At 51.1% G+C, this 13,376-nt stretch overlaps 1 protein-coding gene across 1 annotated transcript in view; it reads right to left on the reverse strand.

The window, feature by feature from the left end:
• The window catches only part of LOC134538475 (serine/threonine-protein phosphatase 6 regulatory ankyrin repeat subunit A-like), a 210,704-nt gene that overhangs the window by 25,129 nt on the left and 172,199 nt on the right, over window positions 1-13,376 (reverse strand). The window contains 4 exon segments of the mRNA XM_063379807.1: window positions 7,455-7,652; window positions 10,366-10,541; window positions 10,544-10,564; window positions 12,291-12,435. Of these exon segments, the coding sequence (XP_063235877.1) occupies window positions 7,455-7,652; window positions 10,366-10,541; window positions 10,544-10,564; window positions 12,291-12,435 (540 nt within the window).

A 13,376-nucleotide genomic window follows, 5' to 3' on the forward strand; every position in this document is an offset into this window, starting at 1 on the left:
TCATAGGACACGTGGAGCTACCGGAATTTGCGGGCAGAACCAGCGACGATCCGCGGAGATTTGTACACGCGTGTCGGGAACGCCTGAATCGCTACGGAGTGCCGGAGTGTGAGTGGGCGAACAGGGTGAGCACCGCGCTCAAAGGCGACGCCAAGACGTGGTGGCAGATCGTCCAGGAGTATGACATGCCGTGGACCGAGTTCGCGAGATTGTTCGAGGCCAGATTCGCGGACGTGAAGACAGAGATGAGAGTGCGGACGGAGCTGTATTGTCTCGAGCAAGGCGCGACGGAGGCGGCGGAGGCGTTTATCATGAAAAAAATACGTCTGTACAAGCGGCTGTTTCCCGGAGAAGAACCTACCGGAGTGCTGGAGCGGGTAGTTGAGCTGATGCGCCCGGAATTTCGCCCGTATTTACGCCCGATGACGCGGCGTCCGGCAGAGGAGTTCGTCCAACAGGCGCGCGTCTTAGAGCAGGACCTACGAGCTGTCAGACCGACCAGGATCCACGCCACCCTGAGCACCAAGCAGGAAGACACGACGCCCGCCGACACCAAGGCGCTGGTGCCCTACACGGCGCCCACCCGAGACCAAGCTAGGCGCGACGAACCCGGACCGAGCGGCCACGCGCAGCTGACATGGCGGAGACGGACTACCGGCGGCAGCCCACCACCTCAGTGCCACACGTGTCCACCAGGCACGTTCCATTGGCACGAGAACTGCCCGGTGAGGAACAAGTTCCGGCCTGACTTCGCGGCGCAGCAGCCGTCGGGAAACGGACGGCAGGGGGCGGCGCGCTAAGACGGCCCACCTCCCCCGCCTCACCTAACAACAACAGACCTACGGCGGCGGGGCCTCTCCTGGGTCACGTGGGAGCGGCGGAGGCCGACCTGTTGCGCATTCCGGTGGTTGTCAACGGGCGCGCAGTCCACGCGCTTGTTGACACCGCCGCCAGCCACAACTGTGTGGCGGCACGCGTGATTGGCCGTGACAACTTCGAGCACCACCCGGGCCAACTCCAGCTGGCTACCACGGGGGACGCCTGCTACACCCAGGGCGTCGCGACGCTGGAGGTGGACGTGCGGGACCAACGGTCCGTCACGACGGCGCTGGTGGTGGAGCAGTTACGTGATGACGTCATTCTGGGGCTACCCTGGCTCTACGAGCAGCACGCAGCCATCGACATCCGGGCCGGCTGCGTCCACGTCGGCACCCAGGGGCGGCGGACCATCCACGGGCTGGGTAAGCCTACTCCACCAGCAGTAAACCAGGTCAGTCTCGACGAGTTCCAGCACGGAGTTCCCCCCGAGTTTCGTGCTACCATCCAGCAGGTCCTCGACCACCAGTGTAATGTGTTTGCGTCCGCGGACCCGCTGAAACGTACCACCATAGCTGAGCATGCCATCCCGACCCATCCTCACGAGCCAATGTTTATCCCACCCGGTAGCTACGGCCACGTTGGTAAACAGACCATCCTAGACCAGGTTCAGGACATGTTGCATGACGGGATAATTGAGCCTAGCGAAAGTCCGTATAATTTCCAGGTCGTGTTGGCAGAAAAAAAAGACGGGAAACTACGCTTCTGTGTCAATTTCAAACCTATCAATAGAGTGACAATTAATGCCCCACCCCCCCTGCTGAACATAGCCGACACACTTTCAGGCCTGGGTAACGCCAAGATATTTTCTTCCCTCGACCTAAAATCTGGGTATTGGCAGGTGCCGATACGTCCGGCGGACCGACCCAAGACGGCGTTCACAGCCCCGGACGGGCGGAGATTTCAGTTTTGCGCGATGCCATTCGGCCTACAGGACGCCCCCGCTACCTTCCAAGGGATGATGACACGGGTCTTAGACAACTACTCGGGCAAGTTTGCGGCCGCGTATCTGGACGACATAATTGTTTGGTCTCAGACGTGGGAAGAACATGCGCATCATTTAGCATTAGTCTTGGAACGCCTGGCGAGCCATGGTCTTACATGCAATCGCGAAAAATGCCACCTGGGGACCACAGAACTAGATTTCCTGGGCTTAGTGGTTAACGCGGACGGAAACCGACCCACGGAAAAACAGCTGAGTGTAATTATCAACAAGGAGCCCCCACGCACGCGCAAGCAACTGCAAAAGTTCTTGGGGCTAGCTAACTGGCTGCGAGCCTTCGTCCCAGAGTTCTCGGTAGTAGCGGCGCCGATGACAGAACAGCTGTCACCCAAACGTCCGTTCAGGTGGACCGTGGAAGCCCAAAACGCTTTTGACGAGCTAAAACGCAGATTTCAACAGTGCCACTTACTCGCGCGGCTGGACCCAGGCAGACCCCTGATCGTACAAACAGACGCGAGCGAGAAGGGCATCGGGGCCATCCTGTTACAACTCGGCGACAACGGCGAGCCTCGGGTGATTGAATATGCAAGCGCCAAGTTCGGCGACGTCGAGCAGCGGTATAGCGTGAACGAGCGTGAGTGTCTAGGCGTAGTTTGGGCCCTCAGACGCTACCGCCCACACCTGGAGGGGCAGAAATTCGTACTGAGAACGGACAGCCAATGTCTCAAATGGCTGGCCACGATGCAGGGGCGACGTTCGAAGCTGACGCGTTGGGCCATGCTTCTACAGGCCTTAGATTTCGAAGTCGAGCATGTACCGGGAAAACAGAACGAACTAGCGGACGAGCTGTCGCGAAATCCGGACGTCACCGTCACAGCCTGTGACGATGCTGAGTGGGAGGAGCTTTTGCCACCGTCCAGCGGGCGCATACCCAGGACCCCGCGCACCCCGACAACCCAAGCCGCATTGTGTGCCCTAAACCTTGACGTCACACCGACATTACCGCCAGGCGCGGAGCTTGATGACTTAGACGCCTACGTGCGAGCGGCCCAACTCACGGACACAGACACACAGGAGATCGTGCGCCGTTGCGGGAGCGGAGAATGTGAAGGCTACCGTGTATTGGACGGGACACTGCAGGCGCGACCTAAGGGGACAGCTGGCCAATGGCGGACGTTCGCGCCAGCCGCCACCCGCCGGGAGGTGTTTGACATGTATCACGTGAACAGGCTAGCCGGACACCCCGGCGCAGACCAGACGCGACACGATCTGCGGGAACAGTTCTACTGGCCAGGGGTAAACAAGTTTGTACGGGACTGCGTGAGGAGATGTAAACATTGCCAGAGGCACAAGGCGCGCCGCACCGACGGGACAGCCCAGCAGGTACCCAGGCAGCCCACCGAGCCATTCCATACAGTCGCCATAGACCTAATGGGACCATATCCCCGCACGCCCCGAGGGAAAAGATTTTTGTTGGTGGTGACAGACTGCTACACGCGTTGGGTGGAGGCCTACCCCCTTGCGAACATCCGCGCCGGCACCATTGCACGCAGCCTGGAAACAGAGTTTTTTCCTAGGTGGGGGTACCCCCGGGTCCTGTTGTCGGACAATGCCACCCAATTTGTCGGGCGCCGGTGGGCGCAGCTGGGGAGAAAATGGCGGGTAATCCTACACACCACCCCCGTGTACCACCCCCGCGCGAACCCCACGGAACGACGCAACCAAGAGGTGAAGGTTCAACTGCGGTTGAGGCTCGCGGATGACCACGCCCAATGGGACACGCACATCCCGGACGTTCTGTACTGCATCCGGCGACGGGTGAACGCGGCAACCGGCGAAACACCAGCCACCATGGTCCAGGGGCGGAACCTCACCCTCCCCGGGGAATATCACGTGTGGCAACAACAAACGGACCCGGACGTAGAGAGCCCCGAAGGACGCCTGAGGCGATTGGCCGAGACGCACGATAGGGCGCGACGTAACCAGGCAGCTTACCAAGCACAACGCACACCCGAGACGACCCGCCCGCCCCCTGAACTGAAACCAGGCCAGCTGGTTTACGCGAAGCTCCACCCCCTCTCCTCCGGCCGACGCAACTTCTGCGCCGGCCTGGCGCCGAAGTGGTTTGGCCCGGTGGCGGTGGTCAAGGCGGGGCCCACGGCGGTCGTGATAAAGTTACCCTCAGGCCGGGCCGCGAAATATCACCGGGACGATGTGCGCTTGGCACAGGAAGAGACGGAGGCGGCGGACGGGGCGGAAGAGACGGAAACGAGACGTGACGGAGCAGGGACGCGGCAGGAAGAGACGGAGGCGGCGGACGAGGCGGAGACGGGGCAGGAAGAGACGGAGGCGGCGGACGGGGCGGAGACGGGGCAGGAAGAGACGGAGGCGGCGGACGGGGCGGAAGAGACGGAAACGAGACGTGACGGAGCAGGGACGCGGCAGGAAGAGACGGAGGCGGCGGACGAGGCGGAGACGGGGCAGGAAGAGACGGAGGCGGCGGGCGGGGCGGAAGAGACGGGAACGAGACGTGACGGAGCAGGGACGCGGCAGAGAGAGACGGAGGCGGCGGACGAGACAGACGGGAGGGCGGCCGCACAGCTGGTCACGTCCACCCCAACAGACGGGGGCGGGTTCAGAGGCTTCCCGGACCTGGGGGCGGGACAGGCGACGCCCCTCGCAGTCACAGATGTCCGGCCGAGGCGGCTGTTCGAAGACTCGGGGAGTGACGTCTCGCCTTTCAGGGGATTTCTCAGGGACACGCCCGGAGTGACGGAGGGCCAGTCGACATCCCAACCACTGATAAGGTGGCCGGAGGAAGTAGAGAGTAGGCCGGGTTCGCCGGACGAGCCATTATGGCCGCTGCATTACTCGTTGGCAGACTCCACGTTCAGGGTGACAGTAACCGAACCGCAGGAAGACGAAACACCGCGGGAAGAGAGGGGAGACCGGGCGTCACAAGACCCAGTTCCGGCTCCGCGATACACGCTACGACCCCGAGGGATCGCGAGGAAGCACAGCTGTTGTTGATAAGGGGGCGACCACGCCCACAGGCGACCCAGCGGAAACGTCGACATGACCGGCTATTCGAGGGGGAAGCAATTGACGTCAGCCGGGGCTACGCCCCATGAGCCTAGTCAGTCTCCGTTTCCTCAACATTCCTCTCCCCTTCCCCGGCATTTGTACCGCCATGTACGTAGTCGTGTGTTTGAATTGCGCGCCACGAACTACCACAAGAGGGCGCTTAGAAGCAGTGCGGCGATCCCTAAAATTGCTATGTTAATATTAATTGTAAGCCTTTTTGTTGTTTTCATCCATCTTCGCCCCAGTGCTGTGTAGTTTACTTGTGTTTCTTTAATTTAAATAAGTTACCTTAAATAACTATAGACGTTGCCCGGGCGGACCCGAACAGGCACGGACTTGGACGAGGATAGGAATGCTTTTATATGAATTATCATTAAATAAGTAAATAGTAACAAACTTTCCATTGTCAGTAATTTTTATATATTTTTAATGTTTATCTGTAATTTACTCAACTTTCGCCGGGGCACGGAGTCGTAGAATATAGTAACGGTAATTGTGTTGGCGCGAAGGGCGCCATGTTGCCACCTGCGAGCGATGAGCTCAGCCCAGTCCATCTTCATCACTGACCGAGAGCAGACGCGCCAGCACCCCGGGGACTTCAACCTTTGTTCTGCACTGACCAAGTAATTCTGTCTCGTTAAGTATTTCTGAATCTCTTTCGCTCGTCATCCTCGGGGCAGCTCTCGGCCAGCGGGCTGTTTAATTAATTAATTGTCTCAGTCGAGTTTTTTCATCACCGTGTAATAAGTATACTTTGCAGCATGGCCACGTGTGTGGACCATGCCCTCACCTAAACCGATTCGTGCCTCAGGCTTTTTAACCGTGTAATGTGTAACGTGTAACGGGCGTGTAGAGAGACGTGTTAGTGAAATTAAATCTGGAGAATAAATATAAAGTGAGTACTTATTTAATCACGTGGTGAGTGAGTCTAGGAGTGTGGCGTGCCCGACGCCTAGAGCGGGCCAGGTCTGGGTAGCTAGGATAGAAAGGGCTGGTAACTCGTCCCCACTTGGGCTACGTCACGCCCTGAGTGAGAGACTCCGCCGGGTCCACGTGCCCTTCCACGTGGTGGCGCCCATAGTTAACATCTCAAAATCACCGGCAATGCGCGATCAGCCCTCACATTGCTGAGCCCAATCCGGTTAAATGGAAAAGAAAGAAAAGAGAGCTTATTACAAGTTGTTTTCAATACGTACCATTTTTCTTTTTATTAATGTTTATTTGGTATTCCTGTTAAAACTATATTGACGAAACTAACGTTCATACTGTACAGGCGTACATTAATCTACCTTAGTACCTAATCTGTTCCTACTTATTCTAAACTAGCTGCCCGACCCGGCTTCGCACGGCTATACTAATAAAAAAAAATTAAGCCACATCTCCCATTTACAGTAATGGTAAATAAAAAAAAATTCATTGAAATGTACCGGAGAGAATATGAATAGCACCGATGGTTTCCCAACTCGTGCACGCAACGTACAACTGATATACCCGCACTTTGCTACGGCAGTCTACAGGCAGATCACTCTTGCGCCGCTCATTATACATGCCCCTCCTTGTGGGTACGCCACTGCCGCGCGATGCCCGTTGCCATGGAGATGCAGAAGGCATGAACAATGCAAAATCCTGTTCTCATGCAGACAAAGTACCCACTGTCGCCTGGTTTTAACCACCCATGGGATCTAATTTTCGGAAAATGTCATCCTGCGTAACATAAGGAACATTACTGTGAAGTTTCAAGTCTGTAAAATATATATACTTGAAAAAAAGGGCAATAAAAAAACAAATTAAACACAAAGAGAGGGAAAAAAACAATAGTTTAGGTTTGCGATTTAAAGTAATAAAAAGTATTTAAATACTAATTGAACTCTTATGATGGTACTGATTGCTTCGTTGTTAATATCACACGGGTGTTTTTTACTTGTATGGGAAAATTAAGAATGATAAGGCATATAGTGCGTGGCAACAATGTTAATAGGCAATAGGAAATAAACTTCTAGCGCCTGCGGCATTGTCAACACACACTTCGTACGTGTACTGCATGTTGTATCTAACCCCCTCCAACACACTTGATTCTAAATTGGACTTTTAGTAAGGATCCCTAATATTATTGATAATATTATATAGCCTATAGCCTTCCTCGATAAATGTACTATCCAACACTGAAAGTATTTTTCAAATCGGACCAGTGGTTCCTGAGATTAGCGCGTTCAAACAAACAAACAAACAAACAAACAAACAAACTCTTTAGCTTTATAATATTAGTATAGATGTTAATACAAACCTATGTATTTTGCTTGTTATTTAATATTTTAGTTTTTATTATATTTTTTTATCCTATGATCTATATGTAATGTATTATATAGTATAAATGAATCAGTTTCTTTATTGTCCTAATTATTTACTTTATGCTTAAGCTATTACTTATAGTTGTAAATACTTTTAGTCCTTGTTCATGTTGTTTTTCATAATTTTTTTTTTCATGTCCGTGAAAGTTTGTTTGTTGTTATGTTTGTACTGGCACGGTGTCGACCGCGGCCCGGACGGTCACCTTGTCCGTGGCGTTGATCTCGGCGCCCTGGCCCAGCAGCACCTCCACCATCTGGTAGTGGCCGTGCGTGGCGGCGATGTGCAGGCCCGTCTTGCCGTGCCGGTCCCCGCTGTGCAGCAGGTCGGCCGCACGGCTCACCAGCAGGCCCACCACCGTGATGTGGCCGCCGAAGCAGGCCAGGTGCAGCGGGTTGTAGCCCTGCCGCCACGCCACGCACACACATGCACGCATGCAGTCAGGCCTCGCCACACGCTAGGGATCGTCCAGTAATCACGTGAGGCAATAAAAGGGCGGGGGGGGGGGGGGGGGGGGTCGAGAAAAAAATCACGAAATATCACAAGGGGGGAGGGGAGGGGGTGTAGAGAGATATCACGTGTATTTATTTTTTCGCGCGATTAAAACTAAACCGTAGCCAGGCAACAATATCCCCCGCCCGCCACAACATGAACCGCCCGGCTCGGCTTACAGTCGCCAGCAAGACTGTGATTTTGGCGCCGAATACATGCTTAAATCACATATAAGCCTTTCCTTTATTATTGTTATGCCAGTGAGAATAAACCTGCAACCTTAAATGTGTGTCTGGACATTTTTATCACTGTGCTTAATTTTCCAGAATTAAATTAGATTATACCTATATTTTTAAAAATATTTTGTACCAAAAAAATACTTTTAGGGGGGGGGGGGGGGGTGTTCTGAAACATCACCACAAATCACTAGGAGGGAGGGGGGGTTAAAAATTTGCTAAAAAAACATCACGTGATTTATGGACGACCCCTTAGCACCATACTTTCCTTATTTATTCCTTCCCACATTCTTGAAATCAAATACTGTTTTCTTCACACTCCTTCAAAGATGGGTTATATCGCCATGTTAACAGTATTAACATACACGAAGATACTGTCTACGAGTGTGCGCCTCGCAGATGGACATCGCCAGCAGGTGAGGATTGCTGCACGCAGTGGTTTTGGCGCGCGAGCTAGCTTTGGAGTCACTTGTTTATATTTGGCTGTCATAGAAATGTCGGACAGAGCGGAGTGGACATGTCTTCAGAGTCTAGTTCAGATGTCGGGCTCTGAATTAGTGAGATCTGTAAGACGACTCCTGTTCTACCCTAAAAGGCCGCAGACACAGGAGGGGAGGTGGCGGGTGGGCCGGCCTTCGGGCCGGAAAACAGCGGTAATAGAAATGGCACACTCTGGACAGGAAACTGTGGTCAGTGTCTCTTCCCGCGGGAACAGTTCAGATATTTCTACCCCTTCTTGATGGATGATTTTACAGTATAAATACCCCCCCCCCCCCCCCCAACCTTTTCGAGAGGTGATGGTTGACGATGCCGAGACACTACTGCTGCCCATGTACACCATCAAAGATCGCCCGCTGTCGTCGCCTTCGCCGCCACCTCCAGGACTTGGAGTTTGTTACGCCACTTTGTTTTCGTACACGCTGTAAAGAATTGGACTTGTCCTGTGTGCTGCTAACAAAGGACTTGGAAGAATCTGTGGGTCAACAAGGCTAGCGTTAAATAATACTTGTTTGGACCAAGAAATATTTTGGCATAACGAGTGACGGGCTGATAGAGGTTGGCGTGTGGCGACAGCGTGGTTTTGAGCAGGCATGAGGGCATGTGCATAGTGTACCTGAGTTAAGACTTAACTGCCACACAACAGTTTGTGTGTCGTGACTGTTCCAAGAGACACAACCTCGCAGAGTGAACTTGGCAGCAAGTAACAAGTTGCTGAGCTCACGAGTGCCGTAGTTTCAGCCCAAGGTTATGTGTTGGTAACGTCCTAGTTGCTTGTTTTAAGACTGGATCAAGACTGTTGCAGTAGCTGCCCCTAGGGAGTCAGCAGGTTGGATTGTTGTCTTCTGCGCCCCGGAGTTGCGGCGTGAATCCCAGTCAGTGAGTCTAACGGGCAAGAATCTTAAGGGACATAACTCGACCTGTGACTTCGCTTGCTGAGTGGAGCTGTCCTCGTCATCCCGCTGCCCCGTGACATCACGACCTCATCCACAAGACGTCCACCCATTAAAGACTAAGGCGAGTTACGCTCATATCAGAACGCGCATTGCCGCAGTGGTTAATATCAGACGTTTCTCTATAAAGCCATACTGAATAGTCATGTACGATACCATATACATGGTCTACGTGTAGGATAATATAGCGGAATGGTTTATTATAAACTACCCTGTAACGTAATAATTGTCGAGTGATATGGAGACCAGTAACATTTTTTTTTTTTTAATACCTAGTAAGGGGTTGTCCATTAATCACGTGATTTTTTTTTAGCAAACTAATTTAAGGTTGCAGGTTTATTCTCACTGGCATAAAAATAATAAAGAAAGGCTTATATGTGATTTACGCATGTATTCGGCGCCAAAATCACAGTCTTACTGGCGACTGGCAAGCCGAGCCGGGTGGTTCATGTTGCGGTGGGCGGGGATATTGTTGCCTGGCTACGGCGAGTCAAGGTCACGCGCCACTTTTAGGTTTAGTAGAAATTGTGCAAAAAAATAAATACACGTGATATCTCTTTACACCCCACCCCCCTTGTGATATTTCGTGATTTTTCCCGACCACCGACATCACCCCCCCCCCCCCCCCCCCCCCCCCCCCTGGAGCCTCACGTGATTAATGGATGATCCCTAATTGGCTAGTTCCCTGTTGTCATATAAAGATTGTTGTTCAGTAATTTGTGTTTAACACATAATTTAGAATGTATTTGGAAATTTTTATATTTTATTTATTGCAGCCCGACGTAATGTTTTGAATGTAAAATAGAGGACCTATTTGGTCTCTTGGTCATCCATAGCTTCCTTACTGCTACATTTGCCATCGTTAAATAGTGGATTCCATAAAGAAATGATGGTTCTGGCAGCCGGTGTTCCGGCCCGGGGCGCGACGGCCACTCACGTTCTCGGTGGTGGCTGCGTCCACCTGCACGCCGGCCGAGTTGAGCAGCAGCCGCACCACGTTCTCGTTGCCCGAGTAGGCGGCGAGGTGCAGCGGGGTCATGCCCGACTCGTTGCCCAGCTCGCCCACCAGGCTGGCCGCGCTGGGCGGGTCCGACTTGACCGTGGCCGGGATGGGATCAGCAGCTCCCGCACGATCTCTGCACACGCACACGCCCACCACTGACTCGCGCCTTCCCACTCCAACATCACAACATTCACGAATACCCAAGGGACGGTGCAAGGTAAATTGGCGCCCTAGGCGAAATACCTTAATGCCCCCCCCCCCCCCCCCCCCCCCCTGGCCGGACACCCCAAAAAAAAAATTTTCCTTGCCTCAAAATACATCACGTAAGCCTAAGATTTTGTCAACAATCAAATGTAAGCAGGCTTGTGTTTTTTTTGTTTTACTTTTTTACTTATTACACATCATAAACATTCCAAACTGTTACAAAAACCCATTTTCATCTAGTTTCAATAATTGTTAAACATATTATATCAGCTGTTTTGTGTTGTGCTGCGCCGCCCCCAGCTACTGAGCGCCCTAGGCGGTTGCCTAGTTCGCCTATATGAACGCGCCGGCCCTGCGAATAAATACCGAACATTTTTACAATCAAATTTTAACAAACAGTGAAAATTTTTTTTTCCCACTCTTTCAATTTTAGGCTGAAAGCATTTCAAATTTCTAACCCCTTTTTTCATAAACTAAATATCATAAAAAACACCTATTTTCTGTTCACCATTAGTTCTAATGCATATCTAATATTTTAATTAAAATTAAAAACTGAAATTTGACATCTACTCATCCTGATGACTGCACATTATTGCTTGATTATACAGTGAAATTATTTTCCATATCGAGCAAACCGGTCAGCTTTTCCATAGCATCATCAAATGCGAAGCTCGGTGTGGCCAATATATAGAAGACTACTATACAGATAAAACCAAGCTGTTTCTACATCCTCGTTCAAAAACCCATCAAATAAATGACAATTTGTAACGTAAAATAACTCTTTTCAGGAGATTCAAAATACAGCAAAATAAAAAAAGAGAGTTATTTACCTGGTACCATTACAAAGATAAATGTAAAATAAAGGAATGGAAATGCATTTTCTTAAACCAGTATATTTTAAGCTGAAAGTTGTTTTGTTGATAAGGTTACATACAAAAAACAGAATATTATTTAATAGTTTTATATCATTTTCATGGAATATTTGACTTTATGATTATCATTCATAGTAATAATGTTGCAGTACAAATATAAATTCTTCAATAAATCAGTTTAGCCTCATACAAGTTACATTTTTTTTCTCAATAATTTGTTTTGTGAATGTGTACAACCAGGTGTAGGCCTAACTATTGGTAACAAATAATTTGTGTGTGTGTGTGGGGGGGGGGGGGGGGGAGGGGGGGGGGGGGAAATGAAAAATTAATTCAAAATGTTGAATCAAATATCAAATTATATTCAAGAACATGGGGGTATTTTTCGAGTACTCACAGACCCTTAGGACTAGAGCTTTGTCCTTTACTCATTTAACCCATTTAACCTTAACTGCAAGGTGTCCTTTGGTTTCAAGGATCCATTCATTGACAAAACTAACCGCTGAAAGCCAGATAAATATAGCAGAGCAATCTACTGTGCTTCTATCCATGCATTATTACGTGCGCCAGTTTCATCGGACATTATTGAATGTCGCACACAGCTACAGAAAATGCATCAGACAGCACGGCCAGAGAACAGGGATCAGGAAAGTATGACAGGCGCCACTACACGAATGTGGTAAGGTAGCAAGGTAGCAACTCTGCCAACGTCGTACTGGACACCGACACGGCGCTCGTTGTTTGGAGCCGTGTCTGTTTGCCTCCGTCAGCGGCGCGTGAACCCACCGGCCTGGCCGAAGTACGCCGCGACGTGGAGCGCCGTGACGCCCAGCTTCTTGCTGGATATCCTCAGGGACTGCGTCGACCTCATGACCTCCAGCACGGCGCCGTGTCCGTTCTGCGCGGCGAGGTGCACCGCTGTGAAGCCGGCCTGCAACAGGAGGCACCGTCCCTCGGAGCGAGACTCGCCCTTCCCCGTGGACTCCCGCGGCACGTGCTGGACAGTGTGTTACAATGTGCCGTGGCCTTTCCCTTTACAGCATGCAGGTAGCAGGGGCGCAACAACAGGGGGGGCGCAAGGGTCTTTTGCCCCCCCCCCCTTCTGAAACCTTGAAGTGGGGGCAAATGGGGGCAAAGAAAGTGCTGTGTAATCAATTTTTAGATAATAAAACTGCTTAAATAGCACCATTTTCCACCTTGAAATACAAATTTTTCCGCGGAAGGACCCCCCGACCCCCCACTTCAAGAGGGGGGGATCGATGATTCTTTATAAAAACGTATATTGGCCCCCTTTGGAAATTTATTTGTTGCGCCGCTGCACGGTAGGGCTGGAAAAAACCAAACAACTTGGTTAATTTCGGTTTAAACCAGGTTTTTTTTTATTACGTCAGTTATTTTGGTTCTCACCACGTTCAAATGAAAGCTATACAAAATGCCACTTCCTGCCACTCATGTTGGAACAAAAAAGTTATAACATCAAAGAACTGAAGTCCAGCAAATCTGCACATCTGACTGGGACTTACCCACAGAAAGGGTATTTCCCCACAGGAGGAGGAATGTGTGTTTCTCACAGAATAGTGATCAACAGCACAATCGGGGATTTCCCGCAGAATAGGAATCAACTATTTATAATTGAAGTGCAACTTCTTTGGGTGTGATAGGAGTAAAATATCAAGGCTGAAATTTAAGTAAAGGCACGTTTTCATAAAATATTGTTGTGAAACAATTTCTGATGCTAAATGGTTGGCAACGGTCAGAGAACTTGGCAGGTCGCAAGCTCCACGTGGCTTAGTGCGGCTCAGGTTGAACCCCACCATGCTGCAGGGATAGGGACCCGCCTGCGCCTGATGCCTAAACGTGAAATATTTTTAG

Source organism: Bacillus rossius, chromosome 13, assembly GCF_032445375.1.
Source record: "Bacillus rossius redtenbacheri isolate Brsri chromosome 13, Brsri_v3, whole genome shotgun sequence".
Classification (NCBI taxonomy): Eukaryota; Metazoa; Arthropoda; class Insecta; order Phasmatodea; family Bacillidae; genus Bacillus; species Bacillus rossius.